Source organism: Achroia grisella, unplaced genomic scaffold (assembly GCF_030625045.1).
Source record: "Achroia grisella isolate CSIRO2021 unplaced genomic scaffold, CSIRO_AGI_Agris_v1 utg516, whole genome shotgun sequence".
NCBI classification, from domain to species: Eukaryota; Metazoa; Arthropoda; class Insecta; order Lepidoptera; family Pyralidae; genus Achroia; species Achroia grisella.
The window spans coordinates 2,640,300-2,656,388 of NW_026712909.1; the positions used below are offsets into that span (position 1 = coordinate 2,640,300).

General features: G+C 30.5%; 2 protein-coding genes across 3 annotated transcripts; one reads left to right on the forward strand and one right to left on the reverse strand.

Moving 5' to 3' along the window:
* The first annotated feature begins 409 nt into the window (after positions 1–409).
* On the forward strand, positions 410–9,141 carry LOC131847183 (neuropeptide-like precursor 1). 2 transcript variants are annotated; one of them, XM_059196666.1, is made up of 6 exons: positions 410–505; positions 5,027–5,122; positions 5,219–5,993; positions 6,070–6,220; positions 6,798–6,830; positions 7,876–9,141. In XM_059196666.1, exons 2-6 carry the CDS (start codon positions 5,027–5,029, stop codon positions 8,246–8,248), a joined length of 1,428 nt encoding a protein of 475 aa, XP_059052649.1. In that variant the 5' UTR covers positions 410–505; the 3' UTR covers positions 8,249–9,141. The 2 variants fall into 2 exon arrangements, with proteins under 2 accessions (XP_059052649.1, XP_059052648.1); XM_059196665.1 differs by lacking the exon at positions 6,070–6,220 and having other exon boundaries at positions 7,876–8,082.
* Positions 9,142–11,228: 2,087 nt separating this feature from the next.
* LOC131847231 (uncharacterized) lies at positions 11,229–12,096 on the reverse strand. The gene is made up of 2 exons (XM_059196732.1): positions 12,025–12,096; positions 11,229–11,698 (listed from the first exon to the last, which is right to left on the reverse strand). The coding sequence occupies exons 1-2, from the start codon at positions 12,058–12,060 to the stop codon at positions 11,366–11,368; spliced, it is 369 nt and encodes a 122-aa protein (XP_059052715.1). The 5' UTR covers positions 12,061–12,096; the 3' UTR covers positions 11,229–11,365.
* Positions 12,097–16,089: the final 3,993 nt, after the last annotated feature.

The following is a 16,089-nucleotide window of genomic DNA, read 5'->3' on the forward strand; positions in this document are numbered from 1 at the left end:
TATATTGTTTAACTCGGGTGATGTATAGAGTACCTAGTAGGCACAATTAATTTAAAACAAGTAGGTTAATGCCTACTTTTGGTTCTACTATTTAATTTTGGAATGCTACCGGGGTAACCCCTTAGAATCTAAATTACCTTATTTAGAGGTAATCGTGAAAAGTAATTTGTCAATGGAAATCGTTATGTGCCAATGCCAGTCCGTTATTGCTCATTAGACCCCGGGAATCGTGGGGCTTAACTGTATTTAATTTAAAAACTGACCTGTGACCTTAAGGCCTCGTCAATTAAAGTGCATACGTTTTGTAGCTAGCTAGATCTCCCGTGGGTAACTACGCATGCGTGTAATTGTAACTCTACTATATAAGAATTATCTCGCCCTTCCTACCACCATTCCCGCCAAGCTTCCAAACAAGTCTAACAAAAAGGGGAAGTCAGATCGCAAAGTTATAAGTTACTTTTTTAACTTTTGAAAGTGCGCTGTGGCTGGGAAATTGCGGTTCAAAGTAAGTAAAATTGTTGTAAATTACTCGGAAAGATCAGCTTTGATGTACTTTCTATACTTTAATATTCTGCTTACTATAATGAAAATAATATCTGAATATAATTTGTCGAACAATAACTTTATTATCAACATAATGGCAACAGTTCAAAGATTAATATAATTAAAATTAAAAAAGTATAAAGTTTTCTCTCATAACTTTTTAGCGTAGTATTTATTTTTTTATCTGGTTTACTTATAATAGTTGATTGTCTTTTTGTCAAATTTCTACCTATACTTAGTTTCGTATACTTAAATTTAAATAATTCTATCCCGTGTGTAAGTAAATAATAAAAAGTACCTATAATAATATGCTGTTCCTAAAATTTCGTATGGGGATGCCTCACCTTATACGTAATTTCATTAGAAATAGTCCAGTTTTGTAAGACTTCATGATCATTTTGATCCTTGATATTTGTGTAACAATTTTAAATAAATAAACTATGGCGATAAAATATCTTTATGCTAACATCTCTTGTTGGATTGAACTTTTCGAACTGCAGAGTTTTTGTTACAAAAACAAAATGGACGATATATCTCTTTTTCATACAATCAAAAAGTAATATATAAAAAAACTGACTTTCTTTTTATCTTTCTTTAATCAAAATTAAATTTCATCACGTAAACAATAGAACCAGACAGTCTGTATTGAAGGTATTGAGAATTTTGTGCTATTTATAGAATTAACACCGAATAAGAAGACACAGAAGAATTAAGTCAAGAATAATAGAATTAAGTCATAGAATAATAAACAAACTAACGAGACCCGAAGACAGGAGATAGTTGCTTGTCAATGGATTCTTCCATAAAATTATAAACGGTGTCCATGATTGCCCTGCATTGCTAGAACAAGTAACTATAAACGCATCCTATAAATTACCTCGAAGTAAAAAGTATTCGTTATTTAAAAAAAAGTAATTCAGAAGCAATTTGGGACACTTCTCTACCATTAATAGACTAGAAAATAACTATTATATTGTAGCGAAGAGTTCGGATATTGACGTGTTTTCTAGTTTCTCCAAATTCAAGTCAACCATTCAAGAACACGTATTGAAACAATAGTCAAACCCGTTTCATTAACACAGTAAAATTTTTTTTTTTCATTACTTATATGTGTATACATGTATATTTATACACATTAAAATAATAAAAAGATATATGTATATATATATATATATATAAAGTAAAATAAAATAAAAAGATAAATATGTATACATATATAAACTTCTGTAAACATTTACGCATACCGTGGCAAGCAGTAATTAAGTTAACACTATATACTTGCACTTTTTGCAAGTGATAATAATTGTAACCTCATAGAGTATGTCTTGTTGGTCGCTCAAATAAATAAATAAAAAATTAAATTCGTGATTCCGCCTCAATTGCACTATGAACAAAAAATACTTATACAACAATTAAAAAAATAATATATTTTAAAAAACCTTGATCATAATAACGTGAATTTGAATTAGGGTGACACTTAATATTTTCAATATCGATTACAAACCTAATTAGGTATAAGTTTATAAGTACTACTGATGCAGATAGATTCGTGAGATTTCATTATAAAATATGAGTACTAATCTAATGTCACGATGTCCTATAGAATATGTAGAGTAGATTGAGAGTCATAAACTATTTACATACAACTTTTGCTTTATTACTAGATATTAATACGTGGCGTCAGTGGGGAGTCTAATACGAGTTATAAAAGATCTAGATCTATTCCAGTACCAGCTTTCTAATTTGGATTTGTATTTTATGTTTGATAAGTTCGTTAATACTCGATTTTATAATAACTACAAGAATATTTTTCAAGTCTGAAATATCATAAATTTTGTGTACTAGAAAATTACTGTAACTAACTGACATACATATGGAATAAGATATGATGTAGTATCTAGAAATATATGTTTTTCAAAGAATACATTTCGTTGCATACGTTTTGTAAATCCTGTGTAAATCCGCAGTCCATATTCCTATGAAAAGAAAATACATATGGCATTAAAGATATAAAGGGCCATTAAATGGGATAAGAAGAAGGAAAATCAGTGAGAAACTCGGATATTTGATCGGAAATAATGACGCAAAATAGCTAAAAATAACATTACATATCTGCGTAGAAAATTCATGTCTTTGTAGCGTCCATATACAAATTTGTAGTTTCGAAATGAACGTATATGTAAACTTTACGTATATCTATATATGTATATATATTGCTGGTAAATGAAAGAGAGACAATGCATAAGTAATACCAGTCTGATCAGTACCAGTCAGTCAATTGATATTCGTTAGTGTCGAAAAAAGTGAAAAACTGCTAGGCTGATTTCATGTACTCTTTTTTCTTTTTTATTCGTTATGAAAAAGGAATAAATTATAAAAAGTAAAAAGTCCGATGAAAATTTAATAGGTAATAGATAATTTTGCATGAAAATTCCTTATTTTTTATTACATTAAAAACGAAAATTTTGTCTTAAATGATGAACTGTGAAAGTTGTAATAAATTAATTTATAATATAAAATTATTAGGAATTTAAAGATGCTAATTAAAAAGATTTAAGGTAATGAATGAAATTGCAGTATTTTAATTCTAAGGTCTATATAAGTAAACAAAAATGATGATGGACTTCCTTATCAACAATTTCTCTTTTGTTGTCAAAACAAAGAACACTTCTATTTACCACACTGTCACTTCGTCTGACATGGCTGAAACATTTGGCGCTCTCATTTCTCTTTGCGCTGAGTTATACACTTTTAGTAGGTTTTATTTCTAAAAATGAAAGTTTTAAGTTTTACTAATTAACAATTATGAAACTACCTCTTAAGGTAGAATTTCATTATTGTTAATTAGTGTATCTAACAAATACGCTATGATGTACTCTGGTTATGAAAACACCGACAACAAACCAAATTAAAATAAGAGAAGTCGGCGGTAGATGCGATAGCCGTAGGCATGAGCTTTAACTAAAGTATTCTCTGTTGATAATGCGTCTAATCTAACTATCCCATCTGGAACGACGAACATAGATTTGGTTTTATGAGATTTTTTTATTGATGATTATAGTATATGAATACATTTTTGTTATGAAGTCATCATACATTAAGTATTTGAATAGAATAGTAATATAAAATAAACGAAACCTGAAAGTTGGTGCTGTACAAAGAACAATAACCGTTCAACTTCAGATGCGCCGTATGCTTCATCATTAAAAAAAAAATGTATTGAAATACCTTTAATATTCAGTTATATTCCAATTAAACTACATAATATTATGAAATAGCAGATTACAATGTAACGTAGGCAGCTTAAGGGCGTACCATTTATATAGTATAATGGCTTTGTAATATCCTCTTCTAATATTGGATCCTTCAGTTTCTCATAAATTCATTGTTATTAATCGACCAGGCTTGCCTATACAATGTTTATTAATATAAAATTCTTCCCACTCTAAATGTTATAAAACGTCTTGCAGTTTTGTTGTTTCTTATATCTGCACGTCAAGTTAAATCAAGAGAATTGTAATAACTATAACAATAATTTCAATGACGAGATTTTGTTCAGTTTTAGATACAAGTTTGTTCTTATGAAGTCCCGGAAACTACTAGTATAATTATAATTACCAAAAACTGCCATAGTCATTATATTCTATAATGGATCAAACTACTGTATACATTAATTATGTCTATATATATATATATATATATATATATATATATATATATATATATATATATATATATATATATATATATATATATATATATATATATATATACATAATTAATGTATTTAAAAATGATTTTTAGAAATATGTTTATTATTATTGTTAATGTAAATTAAGACATGTATTTTATAACGCATGATTGTAGTTCAGATGTTGTTGATGTAACTTATTATATCTCGTAATTCGGGTTCTTTGTAACATCCTAATGCTATTTAGATTGCCTGTACTTGCACTTAATATTTAGCAGATACACGGTTAACGTTCCATTGACTTTGATTGTTCACTACACAGAAGGGAACTCTCAGACATTTTGCAGAGCAAGATATAGCACTTTTATGGTTTCATCACGAGCCGTATCTTGCCTATTACTGTTTCTGTGTAAATGGTGTACCTTTTGTTGGTATACCTTTTCTTTTGTAAAATATAGTAGCAATACATTAATTTCTTGTATCTCTTTAAAAGTGAAAATTTAATATAAACCGTTAATTTGCGGTGATGATTCCAAATAAATAATGTGCAATGTGCCTATAACTACATGACATTTAAGACCTTAAATGTAATTGATAATTGTTTTGTTTATAATAAATATAGGTACTCATCGATATTCATAAGAAATGGTAAAGAGGTAATTTGAATATGGCGCGAATTGTGTGGATTGTGCTAACCGTTATTCAAATTTGTTAAAATATTTATTTATTCCCGGATACTTTGATTTAAAAAAAAAATAGCTTATTCAAAATTATTTGTTTTTTATTTTCAAGATGACAGACATTAGCGGATATAGTGTAGGAAGACACCGAGGATGTTTTTTACTGGTGGCGACGTTGGCTCTAGCATTTTCAACTTACGTAGAACAGGTAACTTTATACGATTGGAATCTTTGTATTTTTAATTACAAACTTATTTTTGAACACAGTTATTGTAGCTGAAATATATAATTATGCGTTTGTTAGGTGGTGAGCTTGCCAGCGGATCCCGATCAGTGGCCAACATTTCCTAGACGGAATATTGCAGCTTTGGCAAGAGATGGATATCTGAAAAATTCCGTTCTCGGAAGTTATAAGAGAAGTATTTCTACTCTTGCTAAAAATGGACAATTGCCTACATTTAGATCACCATTTGATGAAACTGATAAACAAGATGAACAGGACGAAGAGGAATCTCATGCTAAAAGGAATATTGCCTCCATAGCTCGCCTTCGAAGTTATTCTGCTATGAAGAGGAATATACAGGCATTAGCTAGAGATGGATTTCGTGCCGGCAGAGGACAATATAATCAGCAAAATGATAAACGGAATCTGGCCGCATTGGCCCGTAACGGCATGATACATAAGAAAGATGAAATTAACGGTGATGAATACTATTATCCGTTTTATCAAAATCCAATTCCACCTCTATCAGAAGTAGATGGCCCTTATGATTTCAATGAAATGTACGATTATCAACAATCTGTTAATCCTGATATGTTTCCACCGCTATCACAAGTGTTCAAGCGTAGTGGTCCTTCATCACAGCAGTCGATGGATTCGAATCAACTGGATATAGACAGCAACTGGTATTATAAGAGAGGAATAATGGGTATGCCTGTTCACGGTCTGTATAGACCAGTATATACAGAACCAAATGTTAGGAACAAAAGATATATACTCTCTATTCCAGATGTCATAGAACATAACGATTTAGATGTACCGGAAAACGACAGTGGAAGTGATGATAAGCGTTCTGTTGGTAAGCTAAATATATTTTTTTGTAATATGTTAACAGTTTCAGTGTAATAAACAGTAAATTCTAACAATTTTTACAGATGAAGATAACGATATACGTGAAAATTTTGAAAAACGTCATATCGGTTCGTTGGCTCGTTTAGGTTTGTTACCATCGTTTAGGTTCTCAGGAGGGCGCTATAGTAGATCTGGGAGAGCTAGACTGCTGTTGCCCAGTCAAGAATTGTACAGGTCTTGTAAAAACAACTGTACCATGAATGTACATTGTATTAAAATAATGTAGATCGTACACTGCGCTTTAGTGCTTCTGGATAAGGAGAACGCATATATTTCAGTGTAAACGTTAGAGGCATGATATGTGTTATAGTGCATATGTACTAAATGTTTGAGAATTGATGTTAATGTAATGTGTATTACACGATATGATATAATAGGTACCTCAGTAGTATATCTATTAATTTAGACTACGGTTTAACGGTTAGTTTTGTGTACTCTAGGTGTATTATGTCATTCTTATTATAAAATTTACCGTCAAATATTGGTACCGCATGTGAATGGTGTATCTCAATATGATTCAGTAATTGTATAATAGTTTTTTTGATAAAGAAATTGAGTACTTATTTGTAATTATCACCTTATAAAGTAACTACATAAGCATGAGTATTGAAATAACAACAAAAATATTGGAAAAAGTATATGAAGTATTTGTTATATGTTAAAGAAGCTATTAGACATTTCATATATGTACGTAAGTATAGGCAGTACCTATTCATTCTCATAAATATTTCAAATCCTAATATTTTTTCAGGAAGCATTCCGCTGACGAGAATTTCGGAATTAGGTAAGTAACTATTTTCAGAACCATTTATACTTAAATTTATTATAGATAATTTTATAGTGCTTTGATAAATTCTAGTATGTGTCCTAGTCTAGGTCATATAAAGACATATGTGTATCTTTAAGCAATCTTTATTGATATAAATAAATATAATATAAATACTAAAGATTTTCTCGGTTGACCGGATGATATATGTATGTATATATTCTGTGATATACCAACAAGATAGGTTGTACATGTTGTATTTGCGAGGCGGCTAGCGGATGGTGCTGTCAGTTCCGGTACTATTAACTTTATTATTTCATATATTTGTATACACATAGTTATTTCCTATTATCGTATTTTATATTCTAGAAAAATATGTATACGTACTACGTAAAGGAAGACGAAATAATATTTATTATTGTAGGACTTTATTTAGAGTCAAAAGTAGACAAGTGAAATATATAAATATGTAACTTACTGTTTATATCTTATTACTAAATATTTTAACATATTACATAAATAAATAAGACTGCGCAGTCTATACATATGCATGTCAATCTCATGTTTGTTATTTTACGCAATAGAAAGCTATTTACTTCTATTTCCAAGGCAACTATAATTTAGTATACAGATATGACTGATAAGACAATTTGAATATAATATTATTTAAACCATAGCTTAGAAGATAAACATTCGCATGAATTTTAATATATATTTTAAAATATATGCATACGTTTATATACGTTTGTAAACATAAGATTTTAGTCTGCACAAATAAAAAAAACCTTATAATATATCGAGTTGCATTGTCTTCCCAAGACACTTCTATTAGAAAAGATCTCTTTTATTATACATATTTACTTCATACACAGATAGGTAAATATACTTACCTAGTAATGTGTAGCTTCTGGAATTAGGGTAGGTACTGTTATTTTGGGACTTCTCCAAAATATCAACGATCTTTCTTGATCGTAACCTCTTTTGACTGGCAAACTAAACTGTGAACTTTGTACATTGAATCAGTTAATTAAAATTTTGTGATTTTCATTTTGTTTGTTGACAGGCAATATATCCCTAGTGCCGAAGTTGACACAGCAATCGATTCAGACGACTCCGACATATCGCCGGCGACAGTACCTGCTCACTCGCACCCGACCGGCCGGATCTTCAACAGACCATTAAATAATGACTTGCCCATAGTCTCAGCTCCTCTCCCTTCTCCACCACTCCCACCTCCCAATTATCTAGACATTTTCTCGAAAAACCGCTGGCAATCAAACACTAAAGAGATTCCCAAATTTTACCACTTCAGGTCTCTGAAAATTCCTTACCATACATCCGGAAAAAGGTACCTATTGCTGCCAGCCGTAGACAATATTCTTTTAAGGAAAACCTACCGTAACAGTAGTCTGCCGAGCCGGCGTAAGAATCAGTAGCTGTGCCAGTGCCCGCTAGGCGACGCCACGTTGTTTAGCTCCTGGCCCAGATACCCTAACGAACTATGAACGAATTGTCTCCATTTAATCAAGCATGTAATTTTATTTTGTACTTAAACCTTTGCAATTGTAACGGGGATCACGGATTCTGGAATATACTAGACAATAATGATATTCGAATTATTAAATCTTTTTAATGTTACATGATGTGATGGCAATTATAATGATTATTATAAAAAAATAGAATAAATAGTAATAATATAAGGGATCTCATTTTTGTAAAACGACTCGGCCAGCTTATGACAGATATCGTATAAAATAAATATAATATACGTAGGTAAAATTTTAAGATGTCAATCGCAAATATTAGTTGAAGGGATGCGATGTATTTTTTAGTAGTTTAAATAGCTATAAGAATAATTCGATAATGTTCCTGTTCCTCAAATCTTATATATTATCTTATTCAATTTGGATATTACTTTAAAGTTTCATTCTTACACTTTGCTATTAAATAGTGGGTAAAAGTTAGGCTTCCATTTAAAAGGGGTACCGCAGTAATGGTACCGGAGCGATGTGATATGTGAAGGAATATGTTTTCGATCTACTCAAATTCTTGAGTGTTTACTTAGATTTACATTTAGCTGTGTTTGACAAATAAATATTTTGAAATATTTGTAATTTTTGAAATATTATAGAGCTTTCAATCAATTTATTCATAATGTCTTTTAAGACGAGAACTATATGTAGTATATATTTGCCTGTATCTATTTTTTGAGGCATGGACAATAAATAGATAAAATAAGCGACCACGGTATGAGATAATAATTTACATTCTTATTATACTGTAGTGTGTTTCTCTTATGTCAAGTACTTGTAACCTACATACTGCTAACTTAGAGTTGTATTTGTTGTAAATAAATGAAACTGGGCCATTAACATGTTTTAATTTACCTTAAAAATAAACTAATATCTATAATTTATAAGAAAATGAATTTTTAATCATGAATTTAAGTCAGATGCAATGGTTGGAAAGCAATCCATTTTTCTTATGACACATCTGTCCAATATATTTATTTACGTAGATGAAGTAAAATTTATGGTTAACTAATTAAAAAAGTAAGTATAGTAGTTTGCACAGCTGATCGTATAAAGTATAATAGACCTGTATTTACAAAACAAATTACGATATAAGACACTAGTTACTATGTCGTTATTTCAGATTATTATCACAATTTTTGTGCTTTTAAGTAGCTGGCAAATTCTTTGGCATCCGAGTACTGAATTGGAATATTTTTTTTAATAATTTCAAATCCCTTTAATTGAGCACTCTGACCACCACAATATGAAGTCTATATAATGCTTTAAATATTATTACTACATGACAGTCATTTCCCAAACGTCTCTCTGAGACATACATCGCTAATATGTGAAGCGGGTACTAAAACATAATAACGCACTGAAATAACATGCAAAACGACGAGTTGTTTGTTATTTATCTATTATTACTTCATACATGGACTGTATATTGTAGAATACTGAGGTATACTGCAAAATGCTATCAACGTATCAACGAATAGTATACGCACTAATCTAAGGCGGAGGTGTCTTTTTTCGAACTATTCTCTTGCCACAGATGGACTTTACAGCTTCATTGAACGATAGGACGGGAGTGCAGATGGCATTCCAAAGCGGAGCGGAGAATGGAACGGCTGATATTCCTGCCTGACGGACAATACTTCAGTCTGAGGGCACCGCTAGGGGTTCGGGTCAGATTTCGAGTCAGATCGTCGTAATTACTATTTCCTTTTGAATTGGACAGGTGATTGATCTGTGCCCTTATTATTTATTTTTTAGGTAGGTACTAGGTATATTAATTATGTATGTCACTAATGAATATAGTAATGTGAAATTATATTAAAATATATATATAACTAGCTGTCCCGACAAACGTTGTTATACCTTAAAATAAAAAAAAATTGGACTAACGTGGACTACCCCTAACATTTAGGGGGATGAAAAATAGATGTTGGCCGATTCTCAGACCTACTCAATACGTTCACAAAATTTCATGAGAATCAGGTCATTTTCATGAGGTCAAGCCGTTTCGGAGGAGTATGGGGACGAAAACTGAATTTCTAAAAAATATTTTATATTTTTTAGAAATTCGGGAAATTATTAATCCACAATTAATAAACCAAGGAGTAAAAATGAATAGAAATAGAATTAGAAATAATCTTTATTCAAATAAACTCATTACAAGCACTTTTGAATAGTCATATTTTGATTCTACCACTCATTCGGAATGCATATTCACCACAAGAAGAATGAGCAAGAAACTTGAAACAAGAAAATATAAAATATGTTACTATTGAAGATAGAATAAAAAAATAATATCAATATGTTTTCAACAAAAATGCCCACCTAGACAGACTAGTATCTAATAAAGTAAATAAGGTAAAACTATTTTCATTGTGGAGTTCAGTTTTTTTTTCTTAGAGTTAAGTACAGATCCGAGCAGTTTATTCGTGAAGTTATCCTCCGGGAACTAATTGCCAACGTTCTTGAACCGACATTCCATGAGCATTCATTTGTTCTTATTGCATAAGGTTTCATTTACGTGTTGCCATTCTTTTGTGCAAATTGTTTAAAGCTTTTCTAACGAAAATCCGACGTCGTTTTAATACAATGCTAATATTATTCAATATAACTTTGTATTTTTGAGAAAATAATTAGTTTTATAAGGATATTTATCGATTCGACTTTGCTGAAAGTTGAGTAGGTACAAATCGCAAATGGAGTGGCGATTTCTAAAAAATAAATATCTTTATTTCTATAGGTTACGATATAAGTTACTGAATGAAATACACATGACATACTGATGAAAATTAGTTAGAACCTTTAAGTGTAAATTAAATAAGGAGAAGAATAAAAAAAAAATGGCTATTGATAAGGTAAAAATATTTATTATGCTATTAATAATCGGCACAAGATCTTTGCAAGTTGTTATATACCGAATATGATTATTACCAAGTTTTCATCCTACGATATTCCACTGGAACTCATTTGGAATATCAATATGAATTGGCATGCAGATAATGTCTATTCAGTTACATATATTTAAAGAGGAACAATGGCTTCAGTGGTTGCTGGAGCACATTCGGCAGTAGGAGTGGCGGAACATTGGCCCAGGTTGCAGTAAGGCAGAGCAGGGTCAGTGCAAGCGCGCTGGAGTCCTCCAATCTTTGTGCAGACCAATTTCGTGGTACAGTCTAAGCAGGACGCACCGACACCGGAGCATATCGTCCATTGGGGTATCCAGGGTGCGCCCGCTAGCCAAGGTGGTAGCCAAGGGTTTACACCACCAGCTGGTCCGGCACCGGGAGCTCCCCAGCCGCCCCATCCACCCCAAGCACCTCCAGGCTGAGCTGGAACTGCTGTAGCCACTGCCACCTGAAAAACGTTATTATAATATGTTTTTTTGCTAGATAGGTAGTGTTATTATATAATATGACATATATACGTAGAGATGAGATAATATAAAAAGAGAAACTTGTCAAGGATCAGAATGATAAGATTCTTCTCATGTAATTTCAACAGTATTAAATACCCATGCGCTGAATAGGTGTTATTTGCCTGTTACCAAATATCTCATTTTTTATTTCTGTTCGTTATTTCTATAATACTTTAGTACAATGATTTGTCTTTACAAATAAGTTGGTTACACTAAAAAATCAAAACTTGTAATACACAGTGTCCTACTGGATTACTATACTTACCAAGACGCAAAGTGCAATAAGAACTTTGGAGTACATTGTTGAGATCTCGTAAGTCGTTCGTATCGTTTTACAAAATACTGTTCAATACGTTTAGATGTGTAGTTCCTCGCGTATAAATACGAGTTAATGTTTAATTTAAGGATTAAATTGAAGAAAACAAGTAGAATAATAAGGTTTTTCCAGTGGTATATAATAACCGTTGATTACTAGATACCACGTCAAGTATAGATAGCAGCAAAAATGTACTGAACAAAAATATTTGATATTTCTACATAGTTTATTAATAAAAGGATGAAAAGACGGAATTGTCGTTGATATTGGATGTTTTTAATAATAGGATATAAGAGTATTTTCTAATAAATTCATGTCTGACTCTATACAATTCGTTATTAAATCATCATCTATGGCATCTTATAATGGAATGGACATAATATTTACATTCGGCGTAGACATCAATGAAATTTTAATGAAATAAAATGTTATTAAGCTGTAGGTATCAATTCAAGAAAAACTACTTTTGTTCGAGGTAAATATTAATATTTCAGAAGTACAACAAATGACATGACTATTATGATTCTAACTCTACGGAATAATATTTGCTGTTGTAGATAATATTTTAAGATGTTGGTTCACGATTAGGAAATTTTAATTTACCTAATTACCTTCCTAGATTACTTTAGAGTTTTGTTTCATAATGGAAATTTCACGGGGGGTATTTTCAGTCATAAGATGCTATACGTATATTTATACAAAGACTTATCAGTTTGTTTAATAGAATGATTCCACTTTAGGTATACAAGATAAGAATAACTATACGTATTCACAACAATCGGAATGAATAAAATTAAACCAAATCAACTAAATTGATATCCCATATTATTTGAATATCTCCAATATTCTTCTGTTAGTAGGTACCAAATCTTACGGCTAAAAGAAAATGTCAAATTTGTAAGCTCTATGTGGTGAATGGATTCCTATATTAAGAGATGGAAAAACAGAATTTTTAGATATAAAATACAATTTTATGACTACTGCAAACTTATCGAGTTTTTCTAGAAAAACACTTAAATAAATAAGACTAAATAAATACAAATCGCGTTGTGACAAGGTGCGGTATTAAAGTCAGATAGAATCTAATATGACAAAAGCTTAGGACAGTCACAAATTTCTTATTCCTATTTTAGTAAAAGTAATTAGCGAGGTTTCTTCCATTATAGCGATGTTACAAGATGTAAAAGACATAGATATATAGTTAAAGAACATAGATATACAGAGAAGTTATTTCCTTTGGACTTCGCATATATACGGTTAACTCCTATTAAAATCAAAATAGCAAATGTTTTTGCTATATATATTTCACAAGAGTCTTATAGTTGCCTATTTTAGATGTAAGGTTTTATTTACTTTTTTCCATATAGATAGTTTCTTATTTTACTTAAAGTTACGTATCGGGTACGGGCACAACTGAGTGCTTTTATCCTTATATATAAATTTTGCCTCATCCACATAATTCGCATAAACTTCTCCAATGTCTTCTCCAAAGTAAGTCTCTATTTGATGGTGTTTTTGTCTGTACATATATGTCACGAAATATTCATACCATGATATAGTGTTGTAATGATGATGATAATGAGGTTTTATGTCTCTATTGATTCCGTACCAATTTTGCTACGATTTTAGAAGAATTTCAAAAAAATATACCAGATATTTTTTTCTGCCTCTAGGTTCTTTTTATGTAGTTACGTGAATACTTTTAATAAGAATATCAAGTCTCTCTAACTGTAGACTCAATTGAAATTTCTAAATTAGATACTAAATAAATTTAAGCGAGTGCGATTTTGTTGGTTGTGCTCGCTTTATAAGCTATTTTTCAATTCAAGGGTGTGAAATTACAGTATGAGTAGCATTATATCTTACTTCTCCGAAATGGCAACGCGTGACACGATAATGTGATGTGCACAGTGTCCACTGTTCATGTACATACGCAACTGTTACCACTTAAAATTAAATGGCCTGTAAGCCAGTCATATCCCTATTAGTAGGTATATGAGAATTAAATAATAATCTAGGAAATAAACATTTAAATTTAAATCAGTGTTTTCATTAATTACTTAAATCTCAAGTAGTTCAAATCATATGTTCTGATTTAAAATACATCACTCTGTGTTTTAGTTTCTTGTACCTTTATTATAGAGTTTAAGAGTTATGAGTACCATTCGATGAAACTGTAAGTTTAATTATTCGAAATAATGTAATAATATTTGTAGTACTAAAATAAATTTATTAAAATGACAGTCATATGACATATTTACATAAGCAAAGATAATAAAAAACCGAAAGATAAGTATTTGTTATTGTATAATAACATAATAGTAATAAGTAAACTGTACCTCTTTGTTACATGTTTTAGGAATAAAATGTAAATAAATTTTGTTTGTATTACACCATTCCTGATTGATTAATGTTATGAAAGAATTTACATATATGTAATGTTTCTTAAATATTTTAATTAAAATTAAATCTCAAAATGATACGTTAAGTATGTTTGTACCGTAAATAACAGTTATGCTTGGTCTTTACTATAAGCTATTACCAACTACAATTTGGACGACACTAAAACCCATTCAGTAAACGTTTAAAAGTATTTGCAGGAATATTGCAAAATATATATCTTTTAATGATAATACTCAGCTTTTGAATTACACTCTCTGTCTCTACTTAGTTATGTGTCTCAAATACTGGCAAGTTCATATTCCTTTGTTTTTTACGCCAATTGACACTGTCCTGGAAATCTGGAGACTTTCAGATGTCTTTGACATGTCTTTTGCATATATAGCCACCCCATCCTTCAGACTGGACTTACTAATAATGTAATTCTAAAAGTTAATTTTTCTGGTTGTTATCTGCTCAAACTATCATCTTGAAATTAGTATATATGTACATATGTGTAGTATAAATGCCATGTATTTATTATCGGAAGCACTTTACTCTCAGAATAACTATTTTGTCGTAGCAATTGTATAGTATTGGGTGAATGTAATATATTGTATTGTATTGTACTCCTTTTTTAATTTTTCACAGAAATTACGCAGATGTATCTACAATATAATACAACAAGAATGACGATGAGGATGTATGATATGTATGTACGTAAATATCTAATGTATGAAATGCGTAAGTAATACAATAAATTAAATGTATGACGAATGGATGAATCTTAAATTTATTGTTTATTTATATTTTGTTTACATTCAGATAATAATATTTTTCTTCGTAACATTTCCATTAGCGTAAACGTACAAAGGCAACTACGGGTTTCCTTATCGGAGACATTGTCTATCAAAACCTTAAGAACTGTATAATGTACATATGTAGGCAGTTTGACATACGTGATATACCCAAAATCAGTAACCATACTTGAATAAATGAACTACATGTCATTTTTTCACAATAAAGACTAATAATATTCTTTTAAAGTTGATTTAATATCTTCAATTGAGAAATTATAATTAAACTCGTATCGTAAAGTATGTTATTAGTAAGTTGTCTCCTTGAGTTAAGATGTAAATTCTAAAAGCTCGTAACATATACAAATACAGAATGAGCTGTTATAATTTGTATTTATGCGTAAGATACTTACTTCTCTATCTTTACATAAGTACATGTGCAATTAGTACCTTATTATATTCAATTTTATTAGTTCTATAAATTTATCACCGCTAGCTATCTGCTTTAATTTACTATGAATTATGGAATACTATGCAACGATGGGAAATTTGATGTAGGTTAGATAAAAATATAAATTGGCATCTACTTCAAAATCTGCATATCTGTTTGCCATGCCTTGCTAAGTTTATTTGTAGCTCAGCAAATGATTATTTTTTTCGTTATCTTGTACTAAAATATACTTTTTAGAAGATCCGTGTGGGTACCCCTGTCTCACTTATTACAGCTGCAAGCAGTAAAAATAAATTCTTTTTTGCCAGTTCTTATCATTTGTATCTATACGCTGGAATTGGGCGGTCGGGAAAAATATTAATATGAAAAAAATACATTCATAAGAAC